General features: G+C 44.2%; 1 protein-coding gene across 1 annotated transcript; it reads right to left on the bottom strand.

Annotated features, from left to right (window-relative positions):
* Positions 1-915: 915 nt before the first annotated feature.
* LOC308463979 (transient receptor potential cation channel subfamily V member 2-like) lies at positions 916-21,291 on the bottom strand. The gene is made up of 16 exons (XM_080982943.1): positions 20,839-21,291; positions 17,477-17,662; positions 16,351-16,478; positions 14,614-14,766; positions 14,346-14,486; positions 13,913-14,214; positions 12,301-12,477; positions 11,139-11,297; positions 10,289-10,384; positions 8,470-8,540; positions 7,402-7,567; positions 7,065-7,131; positions 6,599-6,910; positions 6,072-6,189; positions 4,606-4,700; positions 916-3,246 (listed from the first exon to the last, which is right to left on the bottom strand). The coding sequence occupies exons 2-16, from the start codon at positions 17,644-17,646 to the stop codon at positions 3,149-3,151; spliced, it is 2,253 nt and encodes a 750-aa protein (XP_080839069.1). The 5' UTR covers positions 17,647-17,662; positions 20,839-21,291; the 3' UTR covers positions 916-3,148.
* Between the last annotated feature and the right edge of the window lie 52 nt (positions 21,292-21,343).

Below are 21,343 nucleotides of genomic sequence, written 5' to 3'. Positions count from 1 at the left end.
GTTAAGGTTGAACCTCCGCCATTTTGTCCTCCTATTCAAAGAGGTTTAGATGTTGAAGCATCAGAAGCGGGCAGTGGTCCTTCTTCCCTTCAGGACGAAGTGCTAGCATCACCATGTGTCCCCTCAGCGTATCTCTTAGCTGGCTCCATAATGACAAGAGAGGAAGGAGACCCTCACAGAAGCGCCGCATGAGGGACATTTGTGCGATTGCCTTCTCTTATATCTCCTAGAGAGTGCCAACTCTTTCCTTTCATGAAGCTCCGTAAAGAGGAGCTCCCCCTTCTACGTTTTAACATGAGAGGGTGTCATTTTAGGGGGTGAAACAATTTCTGCAAATTACTTCAGTGAGGGGTCTTAAAAAATATGTTTTTGGAGAAGAGTGGCAGATGAAGATGATGGACTTTGCAGAACTGGCGAAGCTGACAGAAAAAAATCCGAAACCAGCATGATCAAATATTTCAAAAGGACTGGAGTAAATTTATATGATATTTGAAAGATTATTGTAAGACATTAACATCACTAGCAGGGTTGTCTGAAGACTTGTAATGAGAAATTTTCTGTCTTTCTATTTTTATTTAAATTTTGAGCTGTTTTGTAATGAGTGTAATTAGAAGTGGAAAACATACAAAATGCAATGATATAAAGGTTAATTTTGAAAGCCATGAGACGGGAGGGAAGGAGGTTGATAGGCTCTAAAGAGCCAAAGTGGTAAAGTGGATAATGAAGAATGTATAATATTAAATGGAAAATAAATAAAAATTAGATAGATAGATGATAGATAGATAGATAGATAGATAGATAGATAGATATGGATAGTTTTTGCCGTATGAGGGATTCCAGTCTGCTATTATTTTTCATGACTGGACAACATTCAACTTGGTAAGTCTACATTGCATGAAGAAGCACATCAACTGGTTTTGGAAAGCCAAAGAACTTTAATTCTACCTCCTGTTAACGTCAGGTCATGCTAAATAATACGAATAACAATAATTTATAATATAGCAGCAAGTAGTTGGCGATCATTTGTAATGATTTTGCACACACTTTACTCAATCATATTAATTTAACCGAAATATATTCTGAATTCCCCCAAGTCGTGCTACAACTTTTTATCACCTCACAGTTTTGGAATTTGAAAGTTGAAAAATTCAACAAGTCCTTTGTGAGGGAGGGAGTCCTTTACCTCTTTGGAAATGCAGGGAGCGTAACCATGAGAGGAAAAAACCCCATAACTGAAAGAAAGCAGCATTCCTCACACACACACCCATCCCTGAACTATGAGCCGGTGAATGTGAAGCCCCTGCCTTAAGAGCCCTGGGCACTGTCAAAGGCAGAGCCATGGGAGCCTGACCAGACCCCTCCTGGGCGGCCATCTTGGCCAGAGATGGCGGAAGCAACAGGCAAAAGTATAACAGCTGTGGTGTACGCCTCAGAGCAGGGAGTGGACTGAGCAATGCTGAGAAACGCCGCTCATGACACTTGGGAAAGGCAGTGTGGATTGTGTCCAGGGACTTCCAAAAGCGAGCCCTCAGGAACCTGCCCCTCACCCATAGGGTCCTTTAGCTGAGGAGTTTTCCCACCATTTTCCTTCCTCGCCCTTATGGCGGTGCCAGAATCTGAGGCTCAGAATGGTTCCCTTTAGAGAGCTGCCTTTTCTCTCCCTGCAAGGCATGGAGGGCCAAGGGAACGTTTTCAAGGCTAAAGCCTCCCGAGGGCTACTGTCAAATAAGTGCATAAACACCCGTTCCCTTGGGAATTGTTTTTCATGGGGATTCAAAAGGCTATCTCTCCCTCGCTTCCCGCCATGAGGGGTAGCTTACTTAGTTATATACACTTGATCATAAGAAAAAACCCTCAAAGTGGTTTACAAAAAGAAGGGAGACCTTCTGAGGTTGGTTTAAAAAAACAACAACAACCAAGCGGTGTATAGTTTTTATGAAATAAAATTAATCAGTATGTGGAGGCATCTGCAAAGGCAGCTGGTCTTTCTAAATAGCTTCAGAATGAAATAAATAAATTCATTTAATTACCTCATGAGGAGTTTTAGGGCTCCTCTAGAGGATGGGTTAGAATTACCCTGCTGCATGAAACTACAATATGGGGTTTTCCTAATTCTAGTTTCATGAGGCTTCTCCCTTAGCTATTGAAAATGTATAGTGGCCTTTCTTTTCTCCTGGGTTTCAATTCCTTGACTTAAGGAACCCCTGAAATACGCTCAGTAGAGTTTAGTTTTCTGCACAATACATGTAACTTGGATGTGGTTTGAACATGAGGGCAGATACAACCTCAGGTGCTAGTCTGGTGTGTGTTTTTTCTGCCTACAGCTTGACAGTTCAGTACTAAGTAAAGTGTACGATTTAAATGCAAAACAAATTTTCTTCATTCCTTTATTTGCCAGACAGTCCCTTTGGAATTTTATTCTGAAGAAGTCTTTAATAGGATCAAGGACACGAAGGTGCTTCTTTCTGTATTGCCCAATTTCACATACGTCAACCAACATCAGAAAATTCAGAGAAGTGCAAATTTCATAGGACAGCTGTCCTTCAACCCGTGATTGTTTCAGGAAGTGTGAATTAGGTTGTTACACAATGAAGTGAAAACAAAAATGGAGGCCAGGGGGTCAGAGAAGGTGTGGAGTCCATTTTCATTTGCAGGGTGTCGACTAAAAAACAGCCAATTTGCTCCCACAAGAGGTAGTGATGGGCACAAACCTGGATGGATTTAAATAAGGATTAGGGAAATTCATGGAGGATATCAATGGCTATGTTTTCCCTAAACTATCAGAAGCAGGATGCGTCTGAATAAATGTTGCTGGCAATCTCAGGTGGGCAGAGTGTTTTTGCACTCATGCCCTGCTTTAGGGTTGGCCACTGTGAGAAGATGATGCTGGACTAGATGGGCCTGATCCTGCGGCCAGGCTCTTCCTCGGTTCTTAGGCTGAGACTCTTCGACAGGAGACTGAATAATCCTTCATCTAAGGCAAGACTGTCAGCACAAATCTGTAAATGACATGGAACCTGGGTCTGAGTCACTGCCTTAACGGTGGCCAGGCTGCTCCAGCTAAGCTCTTGCACTTCACAGCTTAAGGAACGTCGCTGTTAATGTGGCCCGAAGAATTCACCGAGTCTTCCTTGTGGCTTTCTCTCACTCACTGACTTCTGTCACGCAAGGGTATTTGCTCCTCCTCTGCTTCTGAAGCCGCCATGTTTGTCATCCCCTGTGATACCCAGCTCCATAGACGCTTCCCTGGAACAGGAAACAGAAGAAGAGGGAAGCATCTGTCAAGACTGTCAAGCAGGGACAGGCAAGTCCTCAAACAGATAAGCAGTTGTGCCCAGGCAAATGGGTTAGGAGCATAGCTGTCAACTTTTCCCTTTTCTTGAGAGGAATCCTATTCAGAATAAGGGAATTTCCCTTTAAAAAAGGGAAACATTGACAGCTATGGTTAGGAGGGGCCACAGCTGGGCGGCAGAACACCTGCTTCGTATGTAGAATTCAGACCCTGGCATCATCTCCTGAAATCTTTCTGCCTGTCACTGCATGCCCGCTGATGCTTTTGTGTAAAACTCTGTGTATACTTTTGTCTGGAATGATGGTGCCTCAAAGAGTTTGCAGTAAAAGAGAGCACATATACCTTCCCCCAAATTGCATTTTCCTCATTGTTATTTTATGGTGTTCATTCTCTTATTATTATAATAAAACACTTTTAAAAAACATGAAAATGCCTAGCATCCCTTTGCCTGTTGCCAGGAGAGGCGCTGCTACTCATTTAGTAGATAATGTAGATGAAACAGTGGTCTGATTTACTATAAGGTAGTTCCATATGCTGCTATGTCAACTCTTTGTTCAGAACCATGAGGACTAGAACCTTCTTTCATTTTTAGTGGAAATACTGCAGATGTCAATCCCTGACATCTCCTGATAGAATGATCAGGGAACAGGTGGTGGTTAAGACCTCTCTCTCTGTTATACCCTGGAGGGCCACTGCTGGTCAGAATATAGATGGGTTACATGGACAGATATATCAAGTCAGACTAAAGTCAGGTTCCTGTGATCAGGGAATATGGGATTGAATATAAATTTCTGCCTTGTATACTTGACTCCTATTTAGCAGCATTTGATGCTGCAAGCAAGGAACTTTGAAATCTCTTTTTTCCAGGTCTACTAAAAAGATTTCTGAAGGGCAGAAACTCTAGTGTGGGTATGACATCAAGAATATTATTTTTCTTTTCTTTTTTAAATTTACTTTTTTTTGCCAGATGAATTCACTCAGATGCTGAGATGGTTCCCCTAGGACCAGTTTCCTGATTTGACATAGCAGCATCACCACCAGCTGGCATGGCCCTCTGGGGCTGTCCAATGACCTCTCGTGCCACAGAGGTTTCCCTGATGGTGCATTAATGGCTCTGAAGGCAGGAAGGTAAGCAAACCTTTTGAGTAATAGAGGGATGGGGAATTTGTGGCCATCCAAATTTTGTTGGGCCACAATTTCCACCACCCCAACCACAGGACATACTAGCTGTTACTGATGGGATCTGGAGTTTAATAACACAAGGACGATCATAGGTTACCCATGTCTGGAGTTGGGTTTTGCTCTTTATTTACCTTTTGACACCATCTCATTGTGGTCTGAGTCTGTAGGATCCTCCTTGAGTGTTCCCAATTCTTTCTTCCAGTTATCCCAATCTACCTCTTCCACACTACAAAACACATACAAACACAAATGAACAATGAACCGCCTGAATCCCATCACTCAGTTGGGAGCAAATATACAGTTGACATATTGCTTAGCTGTGTAGCTTTTTTGGCACAATTGTTTGTTTTGATGATGATTAAATTTTTATCCTGCCATTGCTCCCAAAAGTGCTCAGGGTGGCAAACAAGTGAGAAAACAATAAAAACAACTTCAAAAATATCCCAATACAGATTAATTACATTTTCAGTGGCTCTGCAATACTGACTCATAAATGCTTCTGATATGTTTACCCTATTGTTAATTGGTAAGAATAGTACTGTCATTCAGAAATTGTCGAAGAACTATTTTTTATGAATTTAAGATATTGGTTGTTGGCACAGCTTGGATATGAACTTAGTTCTGTCTTTTTTGTTTTTTGATATTTTGCAATTTTCTGTGATATTGAAGATTATATTGGGGAGTACTGTTTTTGTTTGTAACCATATTGTGCATTTTGGGGATTTCATATTGCAAACTGCCCTGTGATCCTCAAATGAAGAGCAGCATAGAAATTTAATAAATAATACAAATAATAATAATGACTAGGCTAACGTTGTGTATTAATGGCTTTGCGCAAAAGTTGTTGAGCTTTTTATAATGAAAATGCAAAAAAAAACCAACAACCCCAAAACCTGCAATTTTTTTGGTTTACAAGACATCACTTCCACCTTTGAAATCCTAGTAGTGTTTAGGAAACTCCGGATGTATGGCAGCCCTAGCTGTTTACCACTTTGAGCTTTCCTTGGGGTTATGGTCACATCCACACCAAATGTTTAAATCAGTATCATTCCACTTTTAATGGTCATGGCTTTCCCCAAGCAGTCCTGGGAAACGTAACTTGCTAAGGGTGCTGAGAGCTGTTAGGAAGCCCCTCACAAATCTACATCAGGAGTGGTAAACCTGAGGCCAAATGCAATTATCCAGGCTTCTCTATGTAGCCCTGGGCGTCCTCCCCAGGCCACACCACCAGTCCTCTTTCACACCCTGGAAATGTGTCCTTGAGTTCTGGTAATGCCTCATTGTTTGCCTGCATTGAGGATATGGAGACCTGTGTGAAGGAGCTAAGCTACTATATACAAAGGTGACATTCACTCTGCTTGCTCCACCCACCTTTGCCTCTGGCCCCACCCACTGCTGGCCCCAGAAGGTTGTCCGGATGGGAATCTGCCCCCCCCCCCCCAGGCTGAAAGGGGTTCCCCACTCTTGACATACATAGACGGAGCTGTATCAATACGTAACAAACTACAATAGAGTCACCATTGTGCTGCATTGCACATTAGCCCGACCATAAGGTGCCCTATGGGTTTGCAACAGTGTAGGGCATGGCCGAACTCACCGGAAAAAATATCTCTTATCTTTCTCTTCTTCAGAGCCGATAGACAGCTGGCAACCAGATCTCTTGGGCTTCTGCCAATACCAAAGCCAGTTTTTCTCCAACTCCATAATAGCAATCGCTCTCTGTGGATGCAATAAAGGAAGAATGAACATTTCACAATTACCTCCCCACCATCTTAGATCCATAGGGGAGATATGTCTCTCTGCTCCTTACACTTATTTGACATTGGTCCATCTAGCAGTGGCTCTCTTGGGTTTTAGGAAGCAGAGATTTCCAGCCCCTGAACTGCTGTTCTGCTTGTAGACTTTCTTGGCCACTTTGGAACAGGATGCTGCATGGGCTTTTAATCTGATCTTGTTCCTTATGTGTGAATCCTTTGTCAGGCCTGAGCTAACAGACAGCTGTCAGAGTGGGATCAAGGGTTGGAGAGTGAGGAGCCAGGAATTTATGTATTTATTTATTTTCAGCCATTGTATGCTGCACACAATAGCTTTATTTTCCCAAAGCAATGCCCAGTGGTTTTGGACTTGCCTGCAGCTTCCAAACGCCTTCACTGTGTCCAGAGAGTTTGGTGACTGTCTCGCTCATCAGGGCAATCAGCATGTTCAGGAGGAGGATGTAAGTCATGATGACATAGAAGAGAAGGAGGAGCATCACAAAGTAATTGAACTTCAGGTTCTCGTGAAACTCCAACTCCCCCATCCCAATGGTGAACTTGAACAGCTCCAGGGAAGTTTGCAGGAGCCCGGCATACTTGACTTGGTCTTTGTCATCACTGTTGACGAGGGAAGACCCATTCTGGACTGGCTGGGGAGGCTCCCCGGTAAGTATGACAAGGGCTGAAATGATAAATCAGAATATTCAAACCAAGAGGCCCTTAGAGACCTTGAAAATATCTCTTGTTTGTACCAGAATCCAGTCCCAAAATACAGGTAGAATTCTGGTTGCTGCCACCCATTCCAGCGCTTCCTGCTGCGACAAGTAGAGACTCACCTGTTGAAAAGCCAAAGAGGAAGATCAAATAGACCATGAGGAAATGGAAGACGTCCCGCAGAATAGCCTGGAATACAGAGCAGGATATAAGTGAATCAAGGGACCACAGCATGGTGTAGTAGATAAGAGTATAGAAATTAAGAATGGAAAGAGACCCAGGTTCAGATCTTTGCCCTGGCATGAAATTCAAGTGGATGAACTTGGGCCTAAGAGCAGCGCCAGCCTCACAACTGAGGTGGCATGATTCCTACTCAGGAGAAGGAGAAGGACTGGATTAAAACCAGACTTTGCTTTGCAAATATGCTAGCAGTTTTTATTGGATTGGTGTTCTACCAACCTTGTGTATCATGACAATGTAGATCCCGGTCTGCTGAAATCCTCGCATGTAATACAGCAGGTTTATCCAGCCGAGCAGGAGGGAGGAAACCATCCAAGGTACGTAATCTTCCATCCCTGCAAGGTACATCACTGCCGAAACCAGTAGGGTCACTGACTGCAACAGCCTGTGAGAAAATGAGGGGGATGCAGAGATGATCCCCGCTTAGAGGTTTCCTTTACAAATAAGGCATGCAAAATCTGTTTGATATACCTTGCAGAATTCCACAAGGAAGCCAAAGAAGGCACCTTTAAGGCATAGAAGAGTCTCCTTGGCCTGCTAACACACAAAAGCTAAGCCACGTGCCCCAGCTAAGCATTGTGAGTGAGAAAAGAAAAAATTGCAGCCTCTTCACTCCTCCCTCGGTCCAGAGCTAAGCCATGGCTTGGAGAATGCATTACGTCCAAAGCTGGGCTTGTGATTTGCACCCTCCGCCGGACAAACCGCAAGAGATGAAGCAAGAACAAACCATATTTAATGCTTGACTGTAAAAAATAAAAAACTCAAAGTGGTTTACGAAATGCAGGAAGCAATGAAATAATCAGTAAAAACGGTTGGAAACAACTATTTAAAATACTAATTAATAAATAATAAAATTCTCCTAGGATGCACACTTCTGTAGAGAAGTGCAGATTTGGAAGGAAGGCTGTACTGCAGGACTCAATTCATATTCTTTCAGAAAGTGCAAACTGTTAAATACTGAAAATATTGAAATGTCTTGAAATACGAGCTGAATCCATCAAAATTATTGTACATGACAGCAGGCTGTGGTGGGAGAAATGGGGGGGGGGGAGAGATTTTTGTTGTGGATGTTTTTGTGAGCTTATACAAAACAAGGCAGGTATGGAAAGCAATGCTACCCCCTATAAAATGATGGATCCATCAAGGATTCTGTGTAGATTAGCCAAAGCGTCACTTGATTCTGGGCTTCCTTTCTCCTCCGCAAATGAAACAGGGAGAACTTTTGAATTGTAAACCACCTCCACCCATAATGGCCTCTTGCCCACATGCCCCTCCCCCCCAACATACAGGAAAATCTCGATGTAGCCATCCTGAAGCAGACTTTTCAGTGACAGACGCCTTCTCCACAGGTAAATAGTCTAAAAAGCAAATTGACAGGAACACTCTTGTCAATACAGCAGCAATAGTGCAGTGGCAAATTCAGATGTGCAAGATCCCTTCGCAATAGTCACAACTAAGTCTACACAACCTTCTAAAATTATACAATGTTAATTAGTGATGCATTGCAATGATCAGTGCAGATACGCACGTGTCGCCTTTTAGCCAGGTGTACTGTTTTCTATGTATATACACAGGAATACTGTGTATATAACCCTTTCATACTGATGGAGCAACCCTAGGACTCTGGAGACAGGAGTCCTTCTGAGACCCTGCTGCAGAAATACAGTGGTACCTCAGGTTACATATGCTTCAGGTTACATATGCTTCAGGTTACAGACTCCGCTAACCCAGAAATAGGGCTTCAGGTTAAGAACTTTGCTTCAGGATGAGAACAGAAATTGTGCTCCGGCAGCACGGCAGCAGCAGGAGGCCCCATTAGCTAAAGTGGTGCTTCAGGTTAAGAACAGTTTCAGGTTAAGTACGGACCTCTGGAACGGATTAAGTACTTAACCCGAGGTACCACTGTAATAAGGTGTATTTGCCCCTCCCCCCATGACCATAGCTGTCAACGTTTTCCTTTTTTTAAGGGAAATTCCCTTATTCCGAATAGGATTCCTCGCAAGAAAAGGGAAAAGTTGACAGCTATGCCCTTGACCCTAGACCACTACACTTCTGTACAGCAGGTTGAACCATCTGGTGGTGGTACAAAAAGAAATCACTGAGCAGTAAATGGGTAAGCAGCTGAATGGGTGTTTATTTACAAGCTTACTCGCCAGCCCCTCTAGCGTGGAGACGAGAAAGAGAGAGAGAGAGAGAGAGAGAGAGAGAGAGAGAGAGAGAGAGAGAGATTGATTTAAGGGTGATTTGACCAGAAGGATCACTGCCCTTGGTATGTGCTTTCACTCATCCCAGGTTCACCTCTGGGCAATAAAATCCTGCAAAACTACTGACTAATCTGTGTCTCCTAAGGAGGCAGAATGTTGGAAAGATTCCAGAAAGACAAAAGGAAGGATTTGTTCACACAGCTCAGAGTTCAATTGGCCACCAATTTGGGTGGCTTTAAAAGAGGATTAGATCAATTAACGGGGGAGGGAATTATCCGTGACTACAAGTCACAATGGCTGTGTTCTCCTTCCTCTGTTGGAGGCAGTGTGCTTCTGAAATCCAGTTATTGGGAATCTCAGGTTGGCTCTTGCACTCAGGACCCAACTATGGGCTTCCTACTGGGGAATCTGGTTGATTAAAAAGGCTCCTCCTTCACAATGTATTAAACCATCCTAATGGTTCACCTCTTTCTATCCTCACCCCAGATTTTCAACTGATTCGACTGCAGCCTTGTATTTCAGCACTGGGCAGGCAGCCATGGGAGACATGGAATTACATGTATGCAACTGAGCTGTTGCATAATGAAGACATGGTTTATAAGCCAACAACAAACCAAAGCTATACATTGTGTTTGCTTGGCAGAAAAATCAGTCTGTTGTGGTCGGCTCATATGTCCAAACTAGCCATAGTTTGGCTCAACAATCCATGGTTATGTGCAAACCGGGGTAGTGTATATATTTTGTTAATTCTTTTAAAATGAAATATTTGGTGCTCTTAATTTCTGCACCCAGTCCTATTTTCTGCCAGCTTTCTGTAGCCAAGCTAAGACACAAAAAACAAAAACAAAAAAATCAAACACATCCCAAACAGCAGCAGGAAGGGCAGGAAGAGTATGTTGTACCTGAGCAAATAGGAGATACACGCCTCCGATTAAGACAATGACCTGGCCAATGAGCCACAATATGTCTCCAGCAGCATTTGACACTGGAAAAGGAGGCTGGGATGATACAAGAAAAAAGAAAGGGGACGTACATAAGTAATTGAGGAGGATAAAAGCAGTGAGAATCAGCTGACTGTCAGGGCTTGCAAAGTGCTGCACCGGACTCTGCTGGCACTGACCAGCTGGTTGGCAGTGCCTACTAGTTCCTTTTTGACCAGATTTGACTTGGACAGATCTGGCAGTTTCAGCTTCTCTCGGTTTCTCATTTATTCCAGTCTTTATTCTAGTTCTCCACATTTCTGCATCTGCTTATGATTTATTTATTTTTAATCTCATCAAAATGAATTTCATTTTTTTAAAGACATCATGAAAATTTATCCATGTGAATCTCTGCTGGCGATTTTTGCCTCAAATGCAGATTTTGGCACACCAACCGTCCCTAACATAACAAACTTTTGTATGTCATCTTCCCCTGATATATCCATAATAATGCACACATGCATCTTTTGTACACGTTGCTTGGCTGCAGAACCGCAGTGAAAGATGCGGAGAAGTGTGGATTTCAAAGGATGACTGCATTTCAGTTCAGAAAGTGGAAATTAAGTACCGGTATGTTTGCCTTTCAGCGCAAACTGAATTACGTCTCTCTGCCACCCTTGCCCTACATCATGTATGGGCAGGTAGGTGCGGCTTGGCCCAAAAGGGCCTTGTAGAATAAACAGGGAGCTTCCACACTTTTGCCCTAGAGAGCCACCCTCCTCCTCTCTCTGCCTCCCTCTCTGTATCCCCCAAGCCCCAAAGCTGCTGTTACCTTCCCCTCCAGAGGCCGGTGATAAGCAACAGCTGAGAACACGGACATGAACAGCACATAGGAGAAAAAACTGATGTAAAATCTCATGGCAGCAAAGGAGTCCCATTTGCTTTGAAGAAGCTTGTTTATAGGTTCCAGGACCACCATCTTGTACCGCTTCTGTATGTAGGAGAAAGAAAGAAAGAAAGAAAGAAAGAAAGAAAGAAAGAAAGAAAATAATTCATTGATTCAGCCCCCATCATCCCTCGTTATTAGCCATGCTGAGGCTGCTGGCAATTGGCACCCAAAAACATCTGGAGGGCCACAGGGTACCCTAGCCCTGCTCCAAGTTACACAAAACCACAGCTTCTTCAGCCTGCAAACAGGTTGGCTGAATAAACTGTGGTTTTTTCGCAACGAAGAGGCCTATACTGGTGTGTGTTTCTTTACTTAAAGGTATTCAACTGCTTATTCATCTAAAATGTTCTAAGCCATGTACAACAGTGCAAATCAGCATAAGGATGCCAAAATAATGCCATCAAAACAGAGATAAATAAACCTACTGGTACAGTGTTCATTCTTATAGACCGGACAGGAAAAGCATGCAAATCTTTACAAGGAGTCAGTAGTGCATAATTGATTGTGCTTCAGTTATGGCACTGAGAAGGGCAACAGCAGAAAATGTTGGGGCTTGTGTCCATTTGTGGGTCACTGTCCTGTGATATTCTGTAGGGCATGGTGCTATGGATAACATTTTCCAGGCTAATCCCGTATTTTATATTACAGCTTTTTATGGGGAGAGGCCATCGATCAGGGTAACCTATTTCATTTCCCCAAAATAAGTATCCACAAAGGCACCAAATCAAGACTCTCTAAGGCAAGAGCAGCCCTCCTGAATTAGGTTAATGGTCCATCTAGTTTCACACAGCGACCAACCAGGTGCCTATGGGAAGACCACAATAAATATATTCTTGTGGAGACTTCTTCAAAGAATAAATCAAGAATATAAGGGGCCTGTGTAAACTTTTTTTAAAAACAATGACGGGTGCAGAGCACTGAAAAGAAAACAAAGATGGCACCAAGAAAATCTCCTGAAGAGAGAAGCCTAGCTGCAGAGAGAACTGAAGGATCTCCCTTAGGGATTATTTTAAAGCAGACAAGTCGCCTTCATTGATCATCTCACCGGAGTATCACTGCTGTAGGCAAGAATGTCCAACACAGAGTTCTCCTCATAGCTGTCAATGGAGGTCAGGTCGTAGAGAGAGATGTGGACAGGCCCGTAGGTCCATTCAGTGAACTTCCGCGAAAGGTGACGGTACTGCGGGTCTTTGATTTCGCGGTGAATAATGTTTTTGAAGATCTAGGAAGGACAGAAAAGGGGGAGGAAATTTCTTTGAGTTTTGCCTTCCAACATTTATAAATAGACAGTATCTGAGGCCCTTCTTTGTGTGCTCCCTCGATGAGAGATCTGGAGGGTGGCTGCATGAAAATGGGCCTTTTCTTTGGTGGCTCCCCATTTGTAGAATGCTCTCCTCAGGTAGGCCTGCCTGGCAGCTTCATTACACACCTTTAACCACTCGGTGAAAACATTTCTCTTCAACCAGGCCTTTGGCTGATTAAACAATCTATGGCCTTTTAAATGTGCCAGAGGTTTTTGTTTTTTCTGTTGTTATATTATTTATTTTGTATATTTGTATATTTTTTATATTGTAAACCACCCTGTGATCTTCACATGAATGGTGGTGTAACAACAACAACAACAACAACACAGACCAACAACTCCTCAGTGTTCTACTGGCATGTCTCTTCCAGAGTGACCTTAGGAGCCCATCCTGAGCGGCTGACTCTGATTGGCTCCAGTCAGCACAAAGGGTGGGAATACGTCTTCTCAGTGGCTAAAAAGTTCCCATTTCATGCTGATTGGGCAGCTCTGGGATACTGAAGAAGAAGACACCGGTACCTTGCTATAATGGGTATTTGACCCCCTGTGACCCCCAGACCAAAACATCTCTGCCAGTAAGGGGTGTGGCTTTGAAAGAGTTCCAAGGGCTGGAAAAAGAGCCTTGAAGAACTGCACCTGCATCCTGGGGCTGAGCCTCACCATCCCTGGGACATGATATTCAAGTTTGTGCACTGTAATGGAGTTGTGAAATCATGTATCCCCTGGTACAAATCTTCTTAAGTTGTCCTCTGCAAGTTGCCCTCTCAGTCTCAGCCTCCTACCTGGAGGTTGACAACACTGACCTATCTTGTGTGTCCTGAATCTCTGCTCTGTCCAGTATACCTGAAGGACTGTCTCCACCCCCATCGTTATGCCCAGACACTGAGGTCCAGCACCGAGGGCCTTCTGGCGGTTCCCTCGCTGCGAGAAGCAAAGCTACAGGGAATCAGGCAGAGGGCCTTCTCGGTAGTGGCACCCGCCCTGTGGAATGCCCTCCCACCAGATGTCAAAGAGAACCACAACTACCAGACTTTTAGAAGACATCTGAAGGCAGCCCTGTTTAGGGAAGCTTTTAATGTTTAATAGATTATTGTATATTAATATTCTTTTGGAAGCCGCCCAGAGTGGCTGGGAAAACCCAGCCAGATGGGCGGGGTGTAAATAATAAATTGTTATTATTATTATTATGACATGAAGATGCTGCCTTCCAGATATTGTTGGACTTCCGTCTCCATATAGCCAGTGTAGCCAACAGCCAGGAGAATGATGGGAGCTGGAGTCCAATAACATCCTGGAAGGCCACAGGTTCCTAAGCTCAGAAATACAATTTATGATAAGCTCCCAACTGACTTACCTCTATCTTTCCAGTCTTGACGGCCAGGGTCAAAGGATTCAAGCCTTCCCTGTTGATTAATTCCTCCAGTTTCTGGCTCAGGTTGAGCATAGCACTGTGCATCAGGATCTTGTTGTACATCCCGATCACCAGCTCCCTGTTCTTCTCATCCGCATCATCGGCCGCCATCACCAAGGCATGGAGGACTGTGTTGCCAAGGGAATCCCGCTCTGCCAGGTTGGCCTTCTGATGAGGGTTATCCAAGAGATACCTGATCACTTCTGGCTGGTTGGTGCAAGCAGCTAAGGAGAGGGGAAGCTCACCTGGAGGAGGAAGGAGATAAATGGAAGCAAAGCTGGGAGAGGAATGGCTGCTTTTGGCACAAGTTACAAAAACTGAGCACCCACTCCAAGAATCTGTGACAGTGGACTTTAGGCACACAGTATCAACCTACCAAAGTAGAAGCAGGCCCCTTTCTCCTGCTGGTGGAAGAACTTTCCACAGGCCTTGGCATGGACGTCAGCGCCGTTCTCCACCAAGAGCTTGATCAGATCTAGATTCCTCTCCTCAGTGGCAATGTGGAGTGCTGTGTGGCCTAGCAGAACAAAAATGGCATGAAAGAAAATCATTAAGAAGTCAAACGTAAAAAACAAGCATGTTCTCCTACGCCTGAGTGGAGGAGTTCTTTTTTTAATGCTGTCTCCCCACCCCAAGGTCCTTACCTTTATAGAAGCTATCCTTACAAGCTACATTGATCAGAGGCCTTGGGTTCTTGGTCTCCTTGTCTATCTTCAACAGCAAAGGGATGGTGGGGTTTGCCCCATCTTTTAAATTCAGCAAGGCCTTCATCAAGCAGGTCTTGCCCGTTTCTCCATCTGGAAGAGAAGGGAGTTCCATCCTTTGTTTGGAGAAGTGCATTTCTTTTTTCTAACAAGGACAGCGTAAAGGGCCATTCAAGTCTATCAAATGCTTTAAGAATATCCAAGGAAAGGGGAGCAGGAGGTGTATCTTATAATGTCTTCTGAGAAGAGCTGGATCCTAGGCTAAGGATTCTGTTCCAAAGTATTCTAGAGGGCGAGAGGATCCCTGAATCTTGGAAATTGTCTCAAGTTTCTGTCATATTGAAACACAGCTGAACTGTGTTCCTATAGGTCAAAAGCACTAGTTGAGCAAAATGAAAATATTTAATATACGATCTAGGAACAGAGATAAATAATTTCCTCACAAAATAGGTACATAAAGATCAAGCAGACTTCATGCTGGGGTGCCATATAAGCAACTCCATCCATTTCAAATATTCAGGAAAGAACATAGATGCTTTAAATTTGCATATGTATTGTGAATTGTGAATTAAGCAAGCTTGCATTTGTGAATCAAATGGAACTTCTCTGTCATTTCTCCTCTTGCCCATTATGCGCTCCCTGATCTTTTTCACCAGAAATACCAGGTATTGAACCAGGGACCTTCTGCAATCAAAGCAGACAACTGTACCTGTAACTGTGCTATGGGCTACAGATTTCCCCAACCTGTGGGGTTGAAAACCCAAGCAGCTTTGAATCCTGTGTAAGGTCCAACATTCGGTTGACAGTAAATAGATGGGTCAAGATAGCAAATAAATTTGGATTTGTGGCTTGCCATACCAAAAATGATGGGAACCACCAATCTATAGTTTGGGAAATTGTCTTTTCTCTATGTGCTTGGAACCCCCCCCCCTTAAAATACCGTAGCCAACTTTTGTATGTTGTTCCCTGAGACCAAAGAGCAGGTTTTCGTCTATGTTCAGATACTGTTGAACACCATTTTGAATCAGGTGTAACAGAATGCACATTTCAAAACTGCACTGATTTTAACCAGTTTTTGCATGATGGTTCATGAGATCAAGGAGCAGGTTTTGGCCTAAGTCTGGATACAATTGGATCAAGGTGGAAGACTAACAATTCAAAACTGCACTGATTTTAACCACTTCTTTTTTTTTTACTTCTTTTTTTTTACAATTCCGAAAAAGCGCCAGTTGTGAATGTTAGTTAGTTAAAAACATCACAACTTCCCTGAGAAAATAATGTGATTTAGTACAGTGGTACCTCAGGTTAAGTATTTGATTCGTTCCGGAGGTCCGTACTTAACCTGAAGCACCACTTTAGCTAATGGGGCCTCCCGCTGCTGCCGCACCACCGGAGCACAATTTCTGTTCTCATCCTGAAGCAAAGTTCTTAACCCAAGGTACTATTTCTGGGTTAGCGGGGTTTGTAACCTGAAGCGTATGTAACCTGAAGCGTACATAACCCGAGGTACCACTGTAAATCACATTTCTCCACTCCAAACATCACTATCTGTCCTCTGCACTCTGATGGTCCTCATCCATCTTGCAAATAGTTCTGTGAAGCTTCAGAAGCTTGCCTATTCTTACATCAGGAAGAAGTTTTTAAAACAAAAACCCTAGCTCTCGGGCTCGTGCCTACCTGTGTACTCAGAGTTGGTAAGAAATTTGCCGGTTTTTCGCAAATAGTCCCCCAGTCCTTCCAGCTCCTCAGGGTTCCCCCTTACAATAGCACCAAAGAGGCGGCTCTTGTTAAAAGTGTTCTCTTTACTGTGGGGGGGAAAAATCAGAATGAACAAAGACCACAATCTGCAGTGTAAATTTAAAGCGGTATTGTACTACTTTAAACAGTCATGGCTTCCCCCAAAGAATCCTGTCATTTGTTAAGGATGTATTATTAGGATACCCTAGTTCCCTTCGCAGGGTTACATTTTCCAGAGTTTTCTTAGAAGAGGAGCTAATTGCTAAAGCGCTTGGTGGGTTGCAGCTTTATTAAGCGTCTCCTGATTCTCTTTAGCAAATGATAGTTCCCGGGATTCTTGGAGGGAATCCGTAGCTGTTAAGGTGGTGTTATAATGCTTCATAGTGCAAAGGTAACCTACATCCCTCTTTAGGCAGAATATAGTCCAGGAAGGACCATACCCCAGTGGTAGAGGCTCCTGCTCTGGATGCAGAAGGTCCCAAGTTAAATCCATGGAAACTTCCCCAAGCATAGCTGGGAGTGACCCTGAAATTCCAAAGAGCCTCTGTAGACCAGTGGTGGTGAGGCAAATGGTGGTGTCAAGAGATGAACTTCTAGGCCTTATAGACAAACGGACAAATCACTTGTTCCAGAAGGCATTCACCAAAGAGCTCTTGAGGCGTTCAAATATGAAATTGATGATCTTCCAACAAAAATCCGTAATGTCAGCCTCCATATCTGAGCACTGGAAAGTGGCCAATGTAACACCCATTTTTTTTTAAGAAATGGACCTCTGGGAATTAACACAGGGAAAATGGTGGAAAGCATGATTAAAGATAGAATGACCAAGCATATCCAGTAGATGATTCTGAAGAAGACATAAGCAAGGCTTCCACAAAGGTAAGTCCTGTCTAATTAACCTTTCAGAGCTCTTGAAGAGTGTCAACAAATATATGGCTAGGAGCTCAGCGGCCAGCAGGACCAATAGTCAGCCATGATGGGAGTTACTGTCCACCAGCTTCCAGAGGCCCACAGATGTTCGCCATCCCTGCAGTAGATGGGTTGACTCCTGAAGGCAGCTGCTTACCTCAGATTGGGAGGAATCTTTATCCTAATCTTTGGAGATGGTGGACGTTCCGTCTCATAGGAGGTTTCCATGGGTCGCGGCTCTCCTTTACCTCCAACTGCGTTCTTCTCCTTTGCCTCCACATTGTCCAAGGTGCCATCATCTATCTCCAGTATTGGTAAGTTATGCATCACGCCACTGAAAGTGCTGGCAAGAGAATAGAGCACCACAAGGAGGTTTATTTGATTTACAGCAAATAGATTGAATAGATTCTAGCTCTCGGGATTACAAAGAAAAGTGCGTTACAAAAAGGTCTGGCACATTCAGAGGTCCAGGAGCATGGAACTGCGCATAACAGAAGATGTATATATGGAACCTTAAATACCTTAAAAACCATCTCCATCTGCACAAACTTGCCTTAAGCATTAAGATCCTCCCTGTACGCTATGAGCCTGAAACTCCCTGGTTAAAATCTGCCATTCACATGCCAAGGGCGCTGTGAAAGCCCCTGTTATGTACTGAGTTGAATAGGATCCAAAATGCATCAGTCTGATTGGTCCTAGAACAATAGGATCCAGAATGCAGCAGTCTGATTGGTCCGCAGGAGCCACCCAATCCAGCTTCAGGTGGAAGTGAATCCGCAACCTGATTGGCCTACAGGAGAATCCCGGAATTAGCCAATCACGTGCAGCCCATTGTGTAAATAATGTATATAAAGCAGACATTGTGGGGGAACTTCCATTCCTTCCTTGCTACTATGAGCTGAATAAAGAGCATGAAATCCACACTTGACTCCGAGTATATTTCAGCCCCGATCTCCAGTAACTTGTGCGTGCTGCAATGAAATGTTGCGGTGTGTCCTTACCTCCTCACAGGAATGCTCATTTTCAGGGTTCAAGCCAGCCATTATCTCAAAGAAGGATATTCCATTGCCCACCATCCACAACCTGAGTTTTCTCTTTTTCTTTTCCAACTGATATTGAACACCCATGGTTACTGAGAATGCTCAGTCCTTGACTGTTGGGGTGAGGGACTTCCCCTTAAGTGTGGGGGGGTTTTTAATGGACTTCTACAACCCTTGGGTTAGTGGAAATTAGATGTTGGGAAGTGTGATTTAGGCAGATTCACCTTTAAGGCCAAATCTGCACTATACATTGAAATCGCAACGATGCATATAAAGTGCATTGCCTATACATTACTACACATTAAAAGCACTATGATACCAGTCTGAACAGCTGTGGTTTTCCCCAAAGAGTCCTGGGAACTACAGTTCGTTAAGGATGCCAAGAATCGTTAAAGGTAAAGGGACCCCTGACCATTAGGTTCAGTCGTGGCCGACTCTGGGGTTGCGGCACTCATTTCGCTTTATTGGCTGAGGGAGCGGGCGTACAGCTTCTGGGTCATGTGGCCAGCATGACTAAGCCGCTTCTGGTGAACCAGAGCAGCGCACGGAAACGCCGTTTACCTTCCCGCCGGAGCGGTACCTATTTATCAACTTGCACTTTGACATGCTTTCGAACTGCTAGGTTGGCAGGAGCAGGGACCGAGCAACGGGAGCTCACCCCGTCGCGGGGATTCGAACCGCCGACCTTCTGATCAGCAAGTCCTAGGCTCTGTGGTTTAACCCACAGTGCCACCCGTGTTAGGAGATGCCTATTCCTCTCATAGTGCTACGATTCCCAGAGTGGTTTAACAATCAATCTGTCTTCCCAGGGAACTTTGGGAACTGAAGCTCTTTGAGGAGAATAGGGGTCTCGCAACAACTCCCAGTCATTCCTAATAAACTACACTTCCCAGAATTCTTTGGGAGAAGCCATGACTGCTTAAAGTGGTCTGGCACTGTTTTAAATGTAGAGGAAGCCTAAAGGCGAACTGACTCTTGATTTCTCCCCCATTCCAAATGAGACGGATTGTTCTTTTTTTGTTTGGCAGCCCTGTGAACTGCGTAATAGCATTTTGATTCTGAAGTGCTTCGTCTTTTTGCTGAGCAATGCTTTGAGAGCCATCTGCAACGACAAGCTTCCGACACACTCAGACAGAAACTAGGAAGAGGATGCGGCTGAGGGCGTTGCCTCCTGAGATGCAGGACCTAATGGAGTTACAAGACAACGGCAGCATTCATTATCAAGAGTGCCTCATGTCACATGCCTGCTGAAAGGGTGTGAGGCTTCAGATATAATTGCAGCAAACAGGGAAAACGAGGGGGGGCTAGGAGGCTTTTCATGTGAGCCGCACAATCTGATGTTGTGATGACCCCCGGACTTTAAAAAGAGGGTTAAACAAATTCATCAAGGATAAGACTATCAGTGTCTACTAGTAGCCACAATGGCTGTATTCTCCTTCCACTGTTGGAGACTTCTCTGAATACCAGTTCCTGGGAACTGCAAGGAGGGAGAGTTGCTGTTACACTCAAGTCCCGCTTATGGGATTCCCACTGGGGGCAGCTGGTCGTCCACTGTGGGAACAGGATCCTGGCCTGATGCAACAGCTGGACTTATCTGATGTTCTTAACCTCTTTCAAGCACTCCAGGGCTCAACTGTGGAACCTGAGAGGCCAAAAAGAGCTTTTTTACAAGTATGTGCCTCATCATCATCACCACTGAACCGTACCTGGAGCTTTAGGAAGAAAAGAGGTACTGCATGACAGGCATAAATCTGACACATTCAGCGTAAACATGCACACACAGAGATACCGTTGCTTCACCTCTAGGCCAATTTTCCACCTGAAACTCAATGTTTTCTGTAATCTCTTTTCTAGGGAAAGGGAAAAAATCAGCCAGAAATATATGCCACTCCTGATTTCAAAGGTCACACCCTAATCTCAGACATGTGGGGGTGGGCAGACGGCTTGGATTACTCCATGGCATGGGAAAGGCATTCTGCACACGCTCTGAAACACTCTCATTTTTTGCCTGAGAATAGCCAGACTTATGCTTGGAATTTTAAAATGATCTCATAGCATGATGAGGGGTGGGTGGAAGGAGAACATTTTTCAGTCACCACAGTCCACCTTCTGGAGACCACCTTGCAGTGGTGGGTGTGGCCCAGCGTAAAAGTAAGCAGAGCAACAGATACAAATCTTCTCTTTGCAAAGGAAGCTGCATGTTTCCCACAATAGAAAAGTCAGAAGCTTTTGCATGCATATACCTCTATCCAGGCAACTAAGAGGCATTATGATAGTTCAAGGAGGGCGTGGCCTGGGGAGGCTCCTGGGGGCCACATTGAAAGACACGGGGGGCCACATTCACATCCCTGAGATTCCCCATCCCTGCCACAGACTGGGGACTTTCCCTGGATTAAAATAAGCTCTGCATGTTTAGTTATAGGCGAGGCTTGTTGGGGAGGGGAAAGGAGAAGGAAATAATGGTTTATAATGTACTTACTCCACAAAGAGGTTCCACCCGGTCTCAGTGCACAGGTCTCCTTTATCCTGCCGAGCAAACGATGCCCCGCAAATGCCAGCAATATTTCAAATGTCAGGCTTTTTGGATTCACAACCCCTCCGTTGTTGGGCTGCAGATGCTGATTCTTTTGTTTAAAAAGAATTAAAAGGAAAGAAAAGCAACCTTGGCTTTCCTCACTTGCACACCAGCAAAAGATCCATTTTTCCCCCAGCACAGCATTTCTTCCACCCAACCCGATGCAGAACCTGCCGCGTTCTGAAACCCCGTAGCTACTTGCAGACGGTTATGTCGGAGGCAATCTAGAGGAAGTGGTTATTATCGACTGCCTGTTCCCATAAAAAGAATGACAATTGCATTTAGAAGACTGATGGGTGTGGGAATCGTTCCACGTTTCAGAGATGCCGGAATATTGCTAATATCTGTCTGCTTGCCTCCTGCCAAGGCGGAGAAACAGAGTCACGCAAGGCCCCCCTTGAGAATAAGA

This window comes from Podarcis pityusensis (genome assembly GCF_964106645.2).
Source record: "Podarcis pityusensis genome assembly, chromosome: 15".
In the NCBI taxonomy this organism is placed as follows: domain Eukaryota; kingdom Metazoa; phylum Chordata; class Lepidosauria; order Squamata; family Lacertidae; genus Podarcis; species Podarcis pityusensis.
Note: the sequence above shows the minus strand (reverse complement) of the source record. Positions and strands in the feature narration are given on the sequence as shown.

Excerpts from the sequence above, each read along its gene's own strand:
- LOC308463979 (XM_080982943.1), bottom strand. The coding sequence starts at position 17,646 with ATGCATAACTTACCAATACTGGAGATAGATGATGGCACCTTGGACAAT. Across the intron at positions 14,487-14,613 it reads TAAGGATAGCTTCTATAAAG|GCCACACAGCACTCCACATT; the intron begins GTAAGGACCTTG and ends TTGTTCTGCTAG. Across the intron at positions 6,190-6,598 it reads CGTTTGGAAGCTGCAGGCAA|CGATTGCTATTATGGAGTTG; the intron begins GTCCAAAACCAC and ends ATCCACAGAGAG.